At 37.6% G+C, this 13,768-nt stretch overlaps 1 protein-coding gene across 5 annotated transcripts in view; it reads left to right on the forward strand.

Moving 5' to 3' along the window:
• Positions 1-13,768, forward strand: part of DPP10 (dipeptidyl peptidase like 10) — a 1,361,251-nt gene that overhangs the window by 1,242,888 nt on the left and 104,595 nt on the right. For all 5 annotated transcript variants that reach the window (XM_032353837.1, XM_032353835.1, XM_032353834.1 and 2 more), the window contains one exon: positions 3,262-3,382. In XM_032353837.1, the coding sequence (XP_032209728.1) occupies positions 3,262-3,382 (121 nt within the window). The remainder of the gene's footprint in view (positions 1-3,261; positions 3,383-13,768) is intronic.

Raw genomic sequence — 13,768 nt, forward strand, 5'->3', positions numbered from 1 at the left:
AAGTACTTCAGTTGCCTTCCTATTCCCTTCTGGCAACTTCACCAATTTTGAATATTTTTTTAAATGAATTAAGACCATTGATTTTGAAGAACTGGGTTGTTGACTTGCTATCTAAATTGAAGTGTAACATGGTCAAATAGCTCTCCATTCCTATTTTTTATACTGTTTAGGTGGCTTATTGAAGGAATTGATTAATGGCATCAAAAATATTATGACATCTTAGTCAATAACATTAGGATAAATGGCGTTAGTGTTTGTCATATTTTCAATATGATTTAAATCTGGTAGCTGCCCTTGATGATTGACATTTGGATCCAGTTTAATTTTATCGGAGTGCCCTGGTAGTACCTGTGAATATCTGCACCTCTGGAATTGTTAAGCTAGTAAAGTTTGTGATTATTATTTGAAAGTAGTATAATCCAAGGAAAACCTTTGGCTATTTTAAAAGAAGTTAGAAGAGGTGCCTGTGGCTCAGTTGGTTAAGTGTCTGCTTTCAGCTCAGGTCATGACCCCAGGGTCCTGGTTATCATGCCCAGTGTTGGGGGAGGTCTCTGCTCAGCAGGGAGTCTGCGTCTCCATCTCCCTCTCTGCTTGTGCTCTCTCTCTCTCTCTCTCTCTCTCCCCCCCCCTTTTGCTCACTCTCTCTCAAATAAATAAATAAAATCTGTAAAAAAAGAAAACAGATTAGAAGATTATAAATGTACATTTTCCTGAAGGCAGTGGCTAACTTTTTGTCCTTAGAAAAAAGATCTTGTGGGCATTCCTTAGCATTGCAGCTTTCAGCAAATGGCATTAAAATTCTGATTCCATATTGCTTGTTCTTTTACATTGAAGCAGATGTCAGTTTCATATGGATTCTGAATATCATCCAATCTGTTCTTCAAATATAAATGTAATTACTGGTCAATGGTTTTGGATAATTTATACATCTGCTGAAATCGTGGAGGTTTTATCAATTGTTTTGACTTAGAGTTTATTCCTTTCAGAAAGCTGAGGATCTGGAAACATCTTACTCTGGACTAAGTCACCTCTACTCTGAAAAATAGCCTCATGTGCTTAGGTAGCACGAGTGTGGGTGATCTGAACCATTATTGCTCCCAAGTCCTAAGGAGAAGGTTCGGGTACAAAAAGGGGATCCCTTCCAAGTAAGGAAGATTTTGTGAGCCTGGTTCACATACTATTTGTGAAAGGCAAAAGGAGGTAGTGATGTAAAGCTCAAGTGTTAGATGGCTAGAATAAAGTGATTTTTTTTTTTTCATTATAAGGGGCTGTGAAAGTCATTAAAGCTAACTTTCATCTAGTTTTCAGACACCTGAGATAATAGTTTTCAAACTTTCAGCTAAGTAGGACCCAAAGAGTTTCAATAATAACCTTATTTCTTATTTCCCATCATCACTTGAAAACTTTCTAAATGAAATGAAAGAAGTAAATATCGTTTGTTATCACTTCCCCTCTTTCCACTCTTAGTCCTGCTGCTCCTGGTCCATATTTTACCGACATAATAATGTAATGCTGGTCGATGGTTTGGGATAATTTACAGTTTGACTTAAGCTGTAGAAATTTTATTTTGATTTAGAATTTGTAGCCTCCTCAAAGCTTAGGATTTTGAACCAAATTAGCCGTTTTTAGGCAAAGTCACATGTATTACATGTTCTACATTCATCATGTATGCTTCACAGAAGGTGTGAGACTGTAAGGCACGTGTGAGACTTATCCACATTTTAAAAAGGAGAGGACTGAGTTTAAAAAGGCTCAGAAGATTATCTAAGTCACTTGCATTTTAAATATAGGTTTCCTCATGATATAGCCCTCTCTTTTAAACACCCTAATGTATCTTTCTTTCTCCCTACCCTCACCCCTGAAAAATTCTTCATCTTATTTTGGCATTCCCACCTGTAATATAAATGACATGCAGTGGTGAAATGATAATTAGACCCACTCACTCGTATACTTGCCAAATCACCAGACTCAAAGTAGAATGTCAATGAAATTTTCTGGATATTAAGATTGCTTTCATCATTTTGCACACCAAGATTTAAAATCTAGGATCTCATAAGTAGAGGATTGTATCAGGAGTTCTGGTGTTTGCTCTGTTCACTCTTATGTAATGGTTCTGTAACATGCTGAACAGAGGGCTCTAACTGTCTTCTACCTTTCTAGTAGAATGTTCAGTATGGCTTCCATTAGGTAATATTCTGTTTCCCCAACATGTGGATGAAACATGGTTCTCTGAAGGTATTATTATCCAGACCAGCAGTTTGAAATTTTTGGTATTAAAAATATTTGAACATGGATTACTGATAATTTTATCCTGAATTCTATTTTGTGTGGACAGACCCTGTTAAATTTCTGTTGTTCCTATTGTGGGAGCTGGTGTTGATGATATTATTTTGGAAGACTTTGTGATATGTTCAAATTAAAACTCTCTCTTGAACCCTGAAGCACATGGCCATTATCACTAGTGAGCTATTTAGGAAAAGAATTGCCAGGGAGGAGTGGTGCATAGCAGGGTCTGTCCTGTTTATAAATTCAAAGAAATTTTGCCATCCTTTTCTTTCATCAAAATATGTGAGTCAAGCTGGGTGGAAGTAGAAATAGTCTCTAGAAGGGCACCTGTGTGGCTTAGTTGGTTGGGTATCTGCCTTTAGTTCTCGTCATGATCCCAGGATCCTGAGATTGAGCCCTGCATTATGCTTCTTGCTCAGAGGGGAACCAGCTTCTCCCTCTCCCTCTGCTTGCCTCTCCCCCTGTTTGTGTGTGCTCTCTCTGTCAAATGAATAAGTAAAACCTTAAAAAAAAAAAAAAGATTATCTAGAGGTTATTTTATTGATGACCAAATCCATTTTTGTAAAAGTTAAAGACCCCAAATTGAGGCTTTTAAGTAGTTGGCTATTACTAAAATGGCATCTATTTTAGTTTTTCAGTCTCTTAAGTATGCAAAGTGTTATCTCAAACCCAAACTCAATTTTGTGGTAGAAAAGAGATTAAGTGGATGAAAAATTGTTGTTGAAAATACGGATTTAAATGCTTCAATAGTGGTACTGTGTAATTTCTAAATGACAATTTGATATTGATATGATAAGAAAGGAAACAACCATTAATAATTGAAAGCAATGCAAATGTGTGTATTAAACAAACACAAACTGAAAGCAGGCAAATAATACAACATTTAGTGCTTCAGCTATTAATCTATAGTATGAAGGTATTTAAAAAGCTTCCTAATATATTGCATTTTTGGGTCTTTTATGTTTCTGGATCCAGATTTATATTTTTGAGAATAATATCTACTATCAACCTGATATAAAGAGCAGTTCATTGCGACTGACATCTTCTGGAAAAGAAGGAATCATCTTTAATGGGATTGCTGACTGGTTATATGAAGGTGAGTCGAATAGATTTAGTTTCAAAAGAACACAAACAACATATTTTTATACAAAATCTGAGAGAAATCTGTTCATTCTATAACAATACTTATAGCTCCATTTCCTCTTATGTCCGCTAAAAATTGCCTTCATGCTTTTATGTCTTTGCATGTGCTTATATTTTGACTGGTTGTGATTCACAGATACTACATTTGAAGGGTGTGTGTGTGTGTGTGTGTGTATACAGATACGTACACATATATTTTGTTCAGGCTAGAGAGATTTGATTTTGGTGATGCTTAACTAATGAAAGTGAATAATCATTTTATGTCACTCTGGAATTAGATGCTGAATTTTTCTGACTATGGGAAAGGAGAAACAAAAATCTTTACCGCTCAAAAAGTGCATGAAAAACACTTGTTTTTAGTCATTCTCATTAAAAACAGTCTGTCATTTAAAAGCCATCGCATGGGGAACAAAATAAAACCCACCTAAAGGGTCATTTGTAATAATTACTGAATCAAGTTTTCATGATAGTTGAGAATATAAGAAGGAAATCAGGTAATAAAACCCTCTATCCTGTTTGATCATGCACCAGTTGTCAGCTGGGTTAGGGGTACAGATTTCCTCAGGAAGTCTCAAGGCTTGAGGTTAATACCTAAGTTTCAGACTCTGCAACTGATCTTGGCAAAGTGCATCTAGATTTAAAGCAAGGTAGTCATGTTTGATTAGAAATTATAAAGGAAGAATCATCTAGAAAATAAATTTTATTTCTTGAGCAATATTGGCAAATGCAATCTTCCACATCAGACTCCATATTCTTAAGTCTGTAAGAAAAGTAAATCACCTAGCTCCTTCAGTTATTCATCTATTCTATCATTAAACAGATATTATTAAAGACTTACGTTATGTTCTAAGTATTTGGAAGGGTGCTGAGATATAATAGATATAATATCTATTATAACAAATATAATGTAGATACCTATAATAGATACAATAAGGTACAAAACAAAGTACTTCCCGTTAAGAGAAACATTCTGCTGGGTGGAGCTATTTTATTAATGAAGAGACACTGTGCCTTTGAGATTTGCATGCATATATGTACATGTATATTTACAATATATTTTTGTATATATGCCAGCATCAAATAATAAATTATTTTAGAGGCCACAGTTAATTCTGAGAGGAGTAGTAGGAATTACTTTGGAAATATAAAAAATAATTACGCTCTGAATTTTTTAAAAATTCAAATTCACAAAGTGATAAATAGGGTTCTTCGATTCAGAGTATCAGAAGCTGACTCTGGCTTCCTTATTGCAAAAGTATAAATTTTTAGAGTGTGAGATGGCCCAGTGAATAAAAAGATAGGTGGAGGACAAACTTGAAACTTGGGTGGTTCCAAGAATCGAGGTAGCAAGAACTCAGTATCTCTAATTTAGAAGAGCTGGGTGAGATGCCCTTCATCTTCAAACCATTGTCGGCACTCTGTGAGACCCTGACCGGTGAAGAAACCATGTCAGTGCAGTGTGACAAGCAGTTAAATCACAGGAAACACAGGATTCTATGAAAGAACAAAAGAAAGCTAGCCCATTCTGGGGATTTGCAAACATTTTCCTAAAGGAGAAACTCTCTGAGTTGAGCCTGAAAGATTAAGAAATATAAGAAGAGGGCACCTGGGTGGCTCAGTGGGTTAAAGCCTCTGCCTTCAGCTCAGGTCATGATCCCAGGGTCCTGGGATCGAGCCCCACATGGGGCTCTCTGCTCATCAGGGAGCCTGCTTCCTCCCCTCTCTCTGCCTGCCTCTCTGCCTACTTGTGATCTCTGTCTGTCAAATAAATAAATAAAATCTTAAAAAAAAAAAAAGAAAGAAAAGAAATATAAGAAGAAACTCAGCAGGAAAGAGTCCAAGCGTCCATTAAGTGATGAATGGATAAAGAAGATGTGACATATATATCCAATGGGCTATTACTCAGCCATAAAAAAATAGCAAATTTTGCCATTTGCAGAGACATGGATGGAGGTAGAGAGTATTATGCTAAGTGAAGTAAGTCAGTCAAGAAAGATAAATATATTATTTCATTCATATGGAATTTAACAAATGAGCAAAAAAAAAAAAAGAGGGAAAGAGAGAAACCAAGAAACATACTCTTAACCATAGATAACTATCTTATAGTTACCTGAGGGGAGGTGGGTAGAGGGATGTGTTAAATATGGGACGGGGATTAAGGAGGGCACTTGTGATGAGCACTGGGTGCTGTATTGAAATGTTGAATTACTATATTGTATACCTGAAACTACTAGTACACTGTATGTTAACCAGCCAGAATTTAAATAAAAACTTTATGAAAGGAAGGATAAGAACCTAGGTAAGGAAATCTATGCAAGAGTTAAAAGCTTGCAAAAGCATAGGAATGTTAAATAGCACGGTGTGTGCCTTGGGAACTAAAATCTGCTTGGTATTATTGGGGCATAAAATTTGAGTAAAAGGAGGGCAGCAAATACCAAGGGATAGTGACCCTAAAAATAATCTGGGATTTCAATTATTTTTCCACTAGTAAACGGGTAACTAATAGAGCTTTTTAAGTAAGGGAGTGTCAGTATTATATCTTCCATATAAATAGATCATTTTGACTACAGTATAAAACTAGGATTGAATAGCAGAAAGAGCCAATGAGAAGCTGGCAGGCTTTTTCTGTGTTCTGTTGAAAGATAATGAGCAATATTAGTAAGGTTAAAGCTGTAAGGAGGGAAGATTTTAAAGTTGATGAGGCAGTAAAACAGATAGATCTTTGTGGTTAAATGGATGGGGTGGGTGAAAAGAAGTCAATGATTCTTTGGCTTCTGTTTGGATCACTCGTAAATAGTGGTTGTAGGCACAGCGAGCAAGCATTTTTAAGAGTAGTGGGCTTCAGGGAGGGAAGGAATAATTTAGTGGGAACACTGGTGCTTCGCAGTGTGCGGGCATGCTACCTTGGATAACAAAATGTGATCATTAACATGGTAGAACTTTTAAGTTAACTCGATGTAGAATCTAGTGCCTGGACAACTGAACAACATGCCTTGGGCCTCTTTCTTTTACATAAGGCTTTATATAATTTATGGCATTGCATTTCTAAGGAAAATGTCAGAAGAGAAATTAAAGACTATTAACTGACAAATACGGTTATTTTCCTAATTAGAGAATAAAATTCTATATATTATGGAGAGTGAACACTGACTGTGTTGGGGAATAGGTAGGACATGTAGGACAAAAACTTCTGCAATTATACTGTAGGTCTGACACTTTCCAAAAGAGAAATGGAAAACTTACAGTTTTGCCATTCAAATTAAACTCAGTCCTTTGGGCTCTTATGTTGTAGGTATCCTAGCAAATTCCAAATGTGTTATGTGATTGAATCCTCACAATGTTAGCATATTTAATCATTTACTGAAGAAACCAGGACTCAGGGGGGACAGGTGATTTGGACGTGGCCTCAAAGCTTACGAGTGCCAAAGATGGCATGCGAATGTGTATTTTCAAAGCCAGTACTTATCCCTGGTCTATTCTACCTGTTAGAATTCGGTGCCTTTCATCATTTCCTAAGGAATGACACATGTTGTGGACCTAAGCTATTAGATTTCACAGGTCTGTTTCCTCAGCCAAAGAATCTGAATCCTATTGACCAAAGACTTACCTCAATTCTTGCTTTATTTCCAAGAGAAGGGACTGTATCAAGGGAATCGGTGATAAGGTTTGACAGAGGGATTTAAGCCATTCAGATGCCACTGATTTTTCCCTCATCCGTCATCCCCAACTTGGTCTTGTGGGCCAAGAGTCCCACATTTACCTTCGTCTCCCACTACCACTGTGGTTTTCCAAGACACCAACAGCTCCCATATTTTCTCTTTTCCCTTCCGTATACTCACCATAACACAGTGACATCTAAGAATGCATATGACCTTCAACAGTATGTGTGCGATACTCTAGTGTGGAGATTTCCTTTTTTGTTACTTTACAAATATGAATTACAATCTGAATTAGTATGTGTGGGACACTGAAGAAGGAACATGTAACATTTTCACTTAATGGCTTTAATTGAAATTTACCTTTTGTAAATATCATAGAAAAAAAGATTAGAGAAGGAATCACAGAAAAGATAAAATATTTTTGTGAAAGGGGCGCCTGGGTGGCTCAGTGGATTAAGCCGCTGCCTTCGGCTCAGGTCATGATCTCAGTGTCCTGGGATCGAGCCCCGCATCGGGCTCTTTGCTCAGCGGGAGCCTGCTTCTCTCTCGCTCTCTGCCTGACTCTCCGCCTACTTGTGATTTCTCTCTCTGTCAAATAAATAAATAAAATCTTTAAAAAATATATATATATTTTTGTGAAAGAAATTTGAAGACATGGCTTAAATTTTTTATGTTCAGGCCAATCTGTGAGTGTGGCTGTTGATCCCAGTCACAGACACATATGTCAAGGTTTTAAAGTCTTGAAGTGTTATTTTAAAGCCTCTTTGTCCCTTTTTTTAGTATCATTCAATTCCTATGGAAAGAAAAGGCAAATAAAATAAAATGTGGTTTAAAGAGTTGGTGAAGTTCCGAAGAAAAATGAAACATTATGCTCAAAATGAAACATTTTAAACACAATTCACACAAAATGCATCTCATGTTATTCATATAAATTGGCACATTTAACATAGTAACTCAACTAAATAAAATATCAGATGAATTCTTTGCTAACAAAGTAAAGTTCACAGCTACCAAGTCTACAACTTGGAAAATTTCTATAAAGTACTAAATCTATGCAATAGAAAACGTGAGTGTCACTTGAGGTTATTTGAACATATAAAATAGTGGAACTAATGTGCCTAAATGATTTATAAATGTGTTTTTAAGGAATTCTTCTGTGATATTCAGTTCAACAGTTATTGAGTAGACACATCTTTCCAGCATTATCTGAGAGCAATATGAAGAGGAATAGGGTTTCCATGTTGTGGGCATTACTAACTTAGTGGAGTGAAAAACTATAAACACGTGTTATATAAGGAATCATTCAGAGCATAGTAAATAGAAATATAAATAGAACTACATGTCCACATACCAACTAGAAATATAAGTAGGATTAATTCTAATGGAATGGGGGAATATAGAGTGGCTTCATGGAAGAAATGGTATTTGCATTGAGCTTTAAGAATGAAAGGAATAAAAAAGAGAAACAATTGATAGCATAAATAATATCCATATCAACAGATGAAGATTGTTAAATTTTTTGGTTATTAATTGAGGAGAATGCAAAAATGGCTATTTTCACTTTTTTTCTGTCTTCTCTTGGATACAGGAAATCACATTCATGCATTCTTTGATTCAGCAATTATTTATTAAGCACTTACTGAATCCCAGTAAAACTGGGCTATGACAGATAAAAGAAAAAGTCAGAGATGCAGCCGTGGAAGCCAGAGGAAGATAGAATAATAAAGCTGAGTCTCAGGAAGTCAAAGTAAGCATTCCATAGTTACTGTTGGATTTGCTACCAGAAATTGATAAGAGCAAAGTCAGTCAATTTGTGGTACCAGAAGGAAGATTGCAGTGGATAGAGGTATTAATGAGAAGTGAGAAGGTTATGAATACAGACAATTCTTTTAAGAAACTTGGCAGTGAGATAACGAAAATAAAGGGAAAAAATGAACCATAGACCCATCTGGCTGGCAGTAGCATACTTGGGAAATCTTATCTGTCTAAATTGATAAACTACAAATGGATAAAATTAGCTTACTTTTCAGAATAGCATGTTAATCTGAACACAATGATTATATATTAGTTAGTTTTCTGTAAGTACTTTGTGTTGAGGCTATGTTTTTAAGTGTCTTTGATATAAAACAACATGTGTTGAAAACTCCATCTGTTCTGCAGTGAGATTTTCTAGTCATTGTAATAAAGACAAAGAAGAACCAATCCCTCATTGAGATGGAATGGTATGCAATTTGTAGAAATACATTGTTTGTAAATAATATAATTAACGCAGGAAGTTTCAATCCATGAGTAAGAGTCCTTATTAGTTGCAATTAAAGAAGTATGTGCATATCTAAGAGCACTCTTAAGCCGATGCATATTAAAGATTCTTTTATTTATTTTCTTCCCATTTCAGTTAGCTTTATTTTTATACCTGAAGGAAGTCACATATCTTTGTGTGTACTACTTTGCTATTTTAGTGTTTTTGTGAGGAACAACTCTAGGCATAGTTCACTCTAAAATAAATTAGAGTAGATGAAACCTAGTTTCTATTGAATGGTGCTCTCAAATCTGGGCCATTCTTATTCTTGGGACGTACCGACACAGATATATTTCAGCACCTAGGATAGAACCCATTTCTTTAGAAAACCTGAGTGTTGATTTTACATGTGGATGACTGACTCGTGTCTCCTCATATGAATTGTAAGTAACTTGTACAAATCAGTGTTACGATTACAACTGTAAAAAAAAGGCACATTCAAAGTAGTATACAAAATTTTATCTACGAAGGGACCACTTGTCAAAGACAAGGGTTATGTAGCAACCTTTGGCTAGTATTCATTTAGCCATTTACACCTGAAGTGAGATGGGTAAGTGATCTGTTACTAGAACCTAAAAGGAGGGAATCCTATAGATTCTCAAGTAATAGAAGCAGTAAGTTTTGGTTGAGGAACATAGCCAGACTCACATGTTTCCAGTGTGTAAGAACCAAGAAAGTAAATACCATGCACTAACTTTATTCTCTTCGTTTGATTTGTCTGGTTCCATATTGATGACAGCCAACAAAGGCTCAGAGATCATGGGGATGTTATAATTTATTCAGATAAAAACTTTGTGTCCTTGAAAGAACACATGAAGTTCCATCTGCTGTTGTTTCTTTTTTTAGGATTTTATTTATTTATTTGACAGAGAGAGATACAGCAAGAATGGGAGAGGGAGAAGCAGGCTCCCCACTCAGCAAGGTGCTTGATGTGGGGCTCGATCCCAGGACCGGGATCATGACCTGAGATGAAGGCCGATGCTTAATGACTGAGCCACCCAGGTGTCCCTTTGCTACTGTTTCTTTGTAGAGTGATATTAGTCCACTTTATGTACCAGTCTGCACTTATGTTTTCCATATAAGGTTTTGGGGGAAATGTGCCCAAGAAAAGATATAAGGTTATCATTTGGCCTTAACTGGTAATCCTAGCTCCCTCTGAGAACTACTTATTCATTTTTCTCTTCTGCCAGTATTTTGACTATACGAGTCATTTATGTGGTGGATCAAACCAAAATTTTATCCCTGCCAAATCTTATTCCTTTTCCTCTTTTTCTTAATTAGGTTGCTACATTTTCAGTTTTCCACTGAAATGGAAATTGGAATGTGGAAATGTAGAATTGGAAAATGAGATCAAGTTGGACAAAGGAGTACTTCTGAATCTGCTGAGTCCAGATAGTCTTCTTTACTCTCTGTTGTATAGTGAAGACACATATTCTTCCTAGCAGATGAGCTTAATCATCAGACAAACACTGTCAAGTTCCCCCACCATCCCCAGTCCTATTGAGTCCCACATGATTGGGGGGAAATTTCAGCTTCCAGTTCAGAGGAAGAGTATTAAGATATTGTTTGGTGGAAGCAACCCCCACTGCCATAGGCATTAGGACTCAGAAACCTATTGATCTCCTTATCATGAAGACAAGAAACAAAATATATCCAGTGGGGTAATGATGTGATAGTGATAGAGAATGCTATACTTCTACCCCTTAGTTCCTAGATCTTTGCTTTCTGGCTATGAGAGAGGGACATATGTATGCTCTATGATGACATCCCAACTTCAGGATTGTTTTAGCACCAAGACTGAGATAGAGAAGACTAGTTAACACTTCCATCAAACCAGGTACATATAGCTTAAAAACAAACAAACAAAACAAAATAAAACAAAACGAAAAAACAGTGAAATTCATGGTCTGAGCCTAATTGCCCTTCTTTCTGCTGTAAAAGAGTTCCTGTTTCCTGGTGATGGAGAGAGGATTATTGTGGTAATGGATAAGCTATTCTGCAATTCCATGATTAGCATAGGCATAGCTATACAGAGCCTGTGTCTATCTTGTAATGACAAAATGCTACCCCTTCTTGATGGAATGCTTCCCAGGTAATCTCCCTGCCACCAGGTAGCCAGCTGGTCCTGCTGGGAAATCATACCATGTCAAGAGTTGAATGACGGCCACTATCATTGATGGGTAATGGTGGGAGCCAAAGCAGACGGACATGCGCCCGGTAGTTATACGGTCCATCTGATTATTGAGAGCCTCCTCGGCTGTGGATGTGTTCTTGTGGGTATTAAGTAGGATACTGATATCTTCATATTTTTACATTTTTACCCCTCCTGATAAGTCAATGCAGTTATCTTTCCCTAAATCTCCTTGTCTTTTTGTCTTCCCATAACCCGAATCAGGTCTTTTATTAGTTACTCTGCATGAATCAGGGTAGATCTGTGCTTCAAGCCAGCTCTCCTTCCACAAGAAGTAGAAGAGTACATATCTTGTTCAAGACTCTGCCAACGGGAAGGAGTTTATGTTTCCTTTAGTCTTTTTTTTTTTTTTTAAAGATTTTATTTATTTGACTGACAGAGATCACAAGGAGACAGAGAGGCAGGCAGAGAGGGGGGTTGGGAAGCAGGCTTCCCGCTGAGCAGAGAGCCGACGCGGGGCTCGATCCCAGGACCCTGAGATCATGACCTGAGCCGAAGGCAGAGGCTTTAACCCACTGAGCCACCCAGGCGCCCCTCCTTTAGTCTTTTAATGCCATTGCTCAGATTGTGGTACAGAGCCTTTCCAATTCCAGAGTTTTCAAGTACATCATGCAGACCTGCCCATAAACCAGACCTCCATTTATTCCTCCCCTATCAGTGTGTCTTAGAAAACAGATCTTGTTTAGATTTGAGCTGAAGAAGAGAGGGTAAAGGAGAGGATGCAATAATCTGGACATTTTACTTATGCATTCTGTCCAGTCCCATATATGCCCCTTCTGTTATAGTGGGATATTGCTGTATGTGTTCTGTTTTACGGTCAGTGAACCAGATAAGAGTCAGTTCCTGATGGGCAGTTTGGTCTGCATAGCCACTTGGTATCCTGTGGTTAGGCTAATTGTTTCAGCAAGAGCCCAGGAGAGAGTTCCTTTTGAAAAGGAGAATATTTATCAGCACAGGAGGAAATGGCCTTCCTCTCAAGCTTGTAATGCCTGTGCTTTGATTGCCATAATAATGTGTCAGAAGCTCCACGCAGCATCTCTGTTTACCATGCACCTTTAAAACGAAGATGGTAGGGAAAACTGTTCCATGTCCCTGATCTGCAGAGCCCTTTCTTGCACAGGCTCTGCTCAAAACAGGCAACTTTACAGGTTATCTGGGAAGTAGAACAGGGCAACATATGTGAATGTGGTTTAAGTTGTTACTAAAAATCAGAAGATCTACTCCCTCTTTACTTTAGCATAAGTACAATTCCAACAAATTTTCTCCTACTTTAGATGAGATACCTTGCTGTATACTATGCTACTAGATCGCTAAATACTCTTTTAGGGATATAGATTCCTCAGCTTTTTGGAATTTATCTTTCACCCTGCCTCAATGCAGAGAATGTCTAACTCCCTGGGAGAGAGGCTGCCTCTGTCAGAAAGGAGACTTGTGTAAATTTTGAGGTTCAGCATCTTCAGCCATAATATTAGACACTTACAGCAACATTCCACTATGAATGTGTTATTTATGAGACTAGTCCAGAAAGCACAGGTATACCGCACATGTTTACCCAAACATCCTTATCCTATCTGCCAGTGTCCTAGGACTTCTCCACCAATATCTCTGTCTTAGCTTTAAAAAACACCTGGAGTAGGGCCTCTAATTTGTGTCATAGCTGTGCCACCCTTACTGTGTTCTCTCGGACCTCTGCCTTACCCGTCTGCAGTGGCAGAAGGAGGGACTCCTCAGAGTTGCCACGGTGACCTATTTTGTATTCTTGGTTTTGCAGACGTGGTTCCTATTTCAGTTTATCCCTATGGAATCTCCCTGAGGTGTTATATGAACCGGGTGAGCTTCATTTTACAGTTTTTACAGTTGCCACTCTTGTAACAATTAAGTACACAACCAATTACCCTCCCAAAACCTTTCATCTCTATCTGCATTTCATTCTGTATCATCACCAGTGACAGTGGATTACTCCTGATTCCATCCTTTGATATGGATTATCTTTTTTTTTTTTAAGATTTTATTTATTTATTTGACAGACAGAGAACACAAGTAGACAGAGGCAGGCAGATAGAGAGGAAGGGAAGCAGGCCCCCTGCTGAGCAGAGAGCCCGATGCGGGACTCGATCCCAGGACTCTGAGATCATGACCTGAGCCGAAGGCAGTGGCTTAACCCACTGAGCCACCCAGGCGCCCCTGATA

Source organism: Mustela erminea, chromosome 8, assembly GCF_009829155.1.
Source record: "Mustela erminea isolate mMusErm1 chromosome 8, mMusErm1.Pri, whole genome shotgun sequence".
Lineage (NCBI taxonomy): Eukaryota > Metazoa > Chordata > Mammalia > Carnivora > Mustelidae > Mustela > Mustela erminea.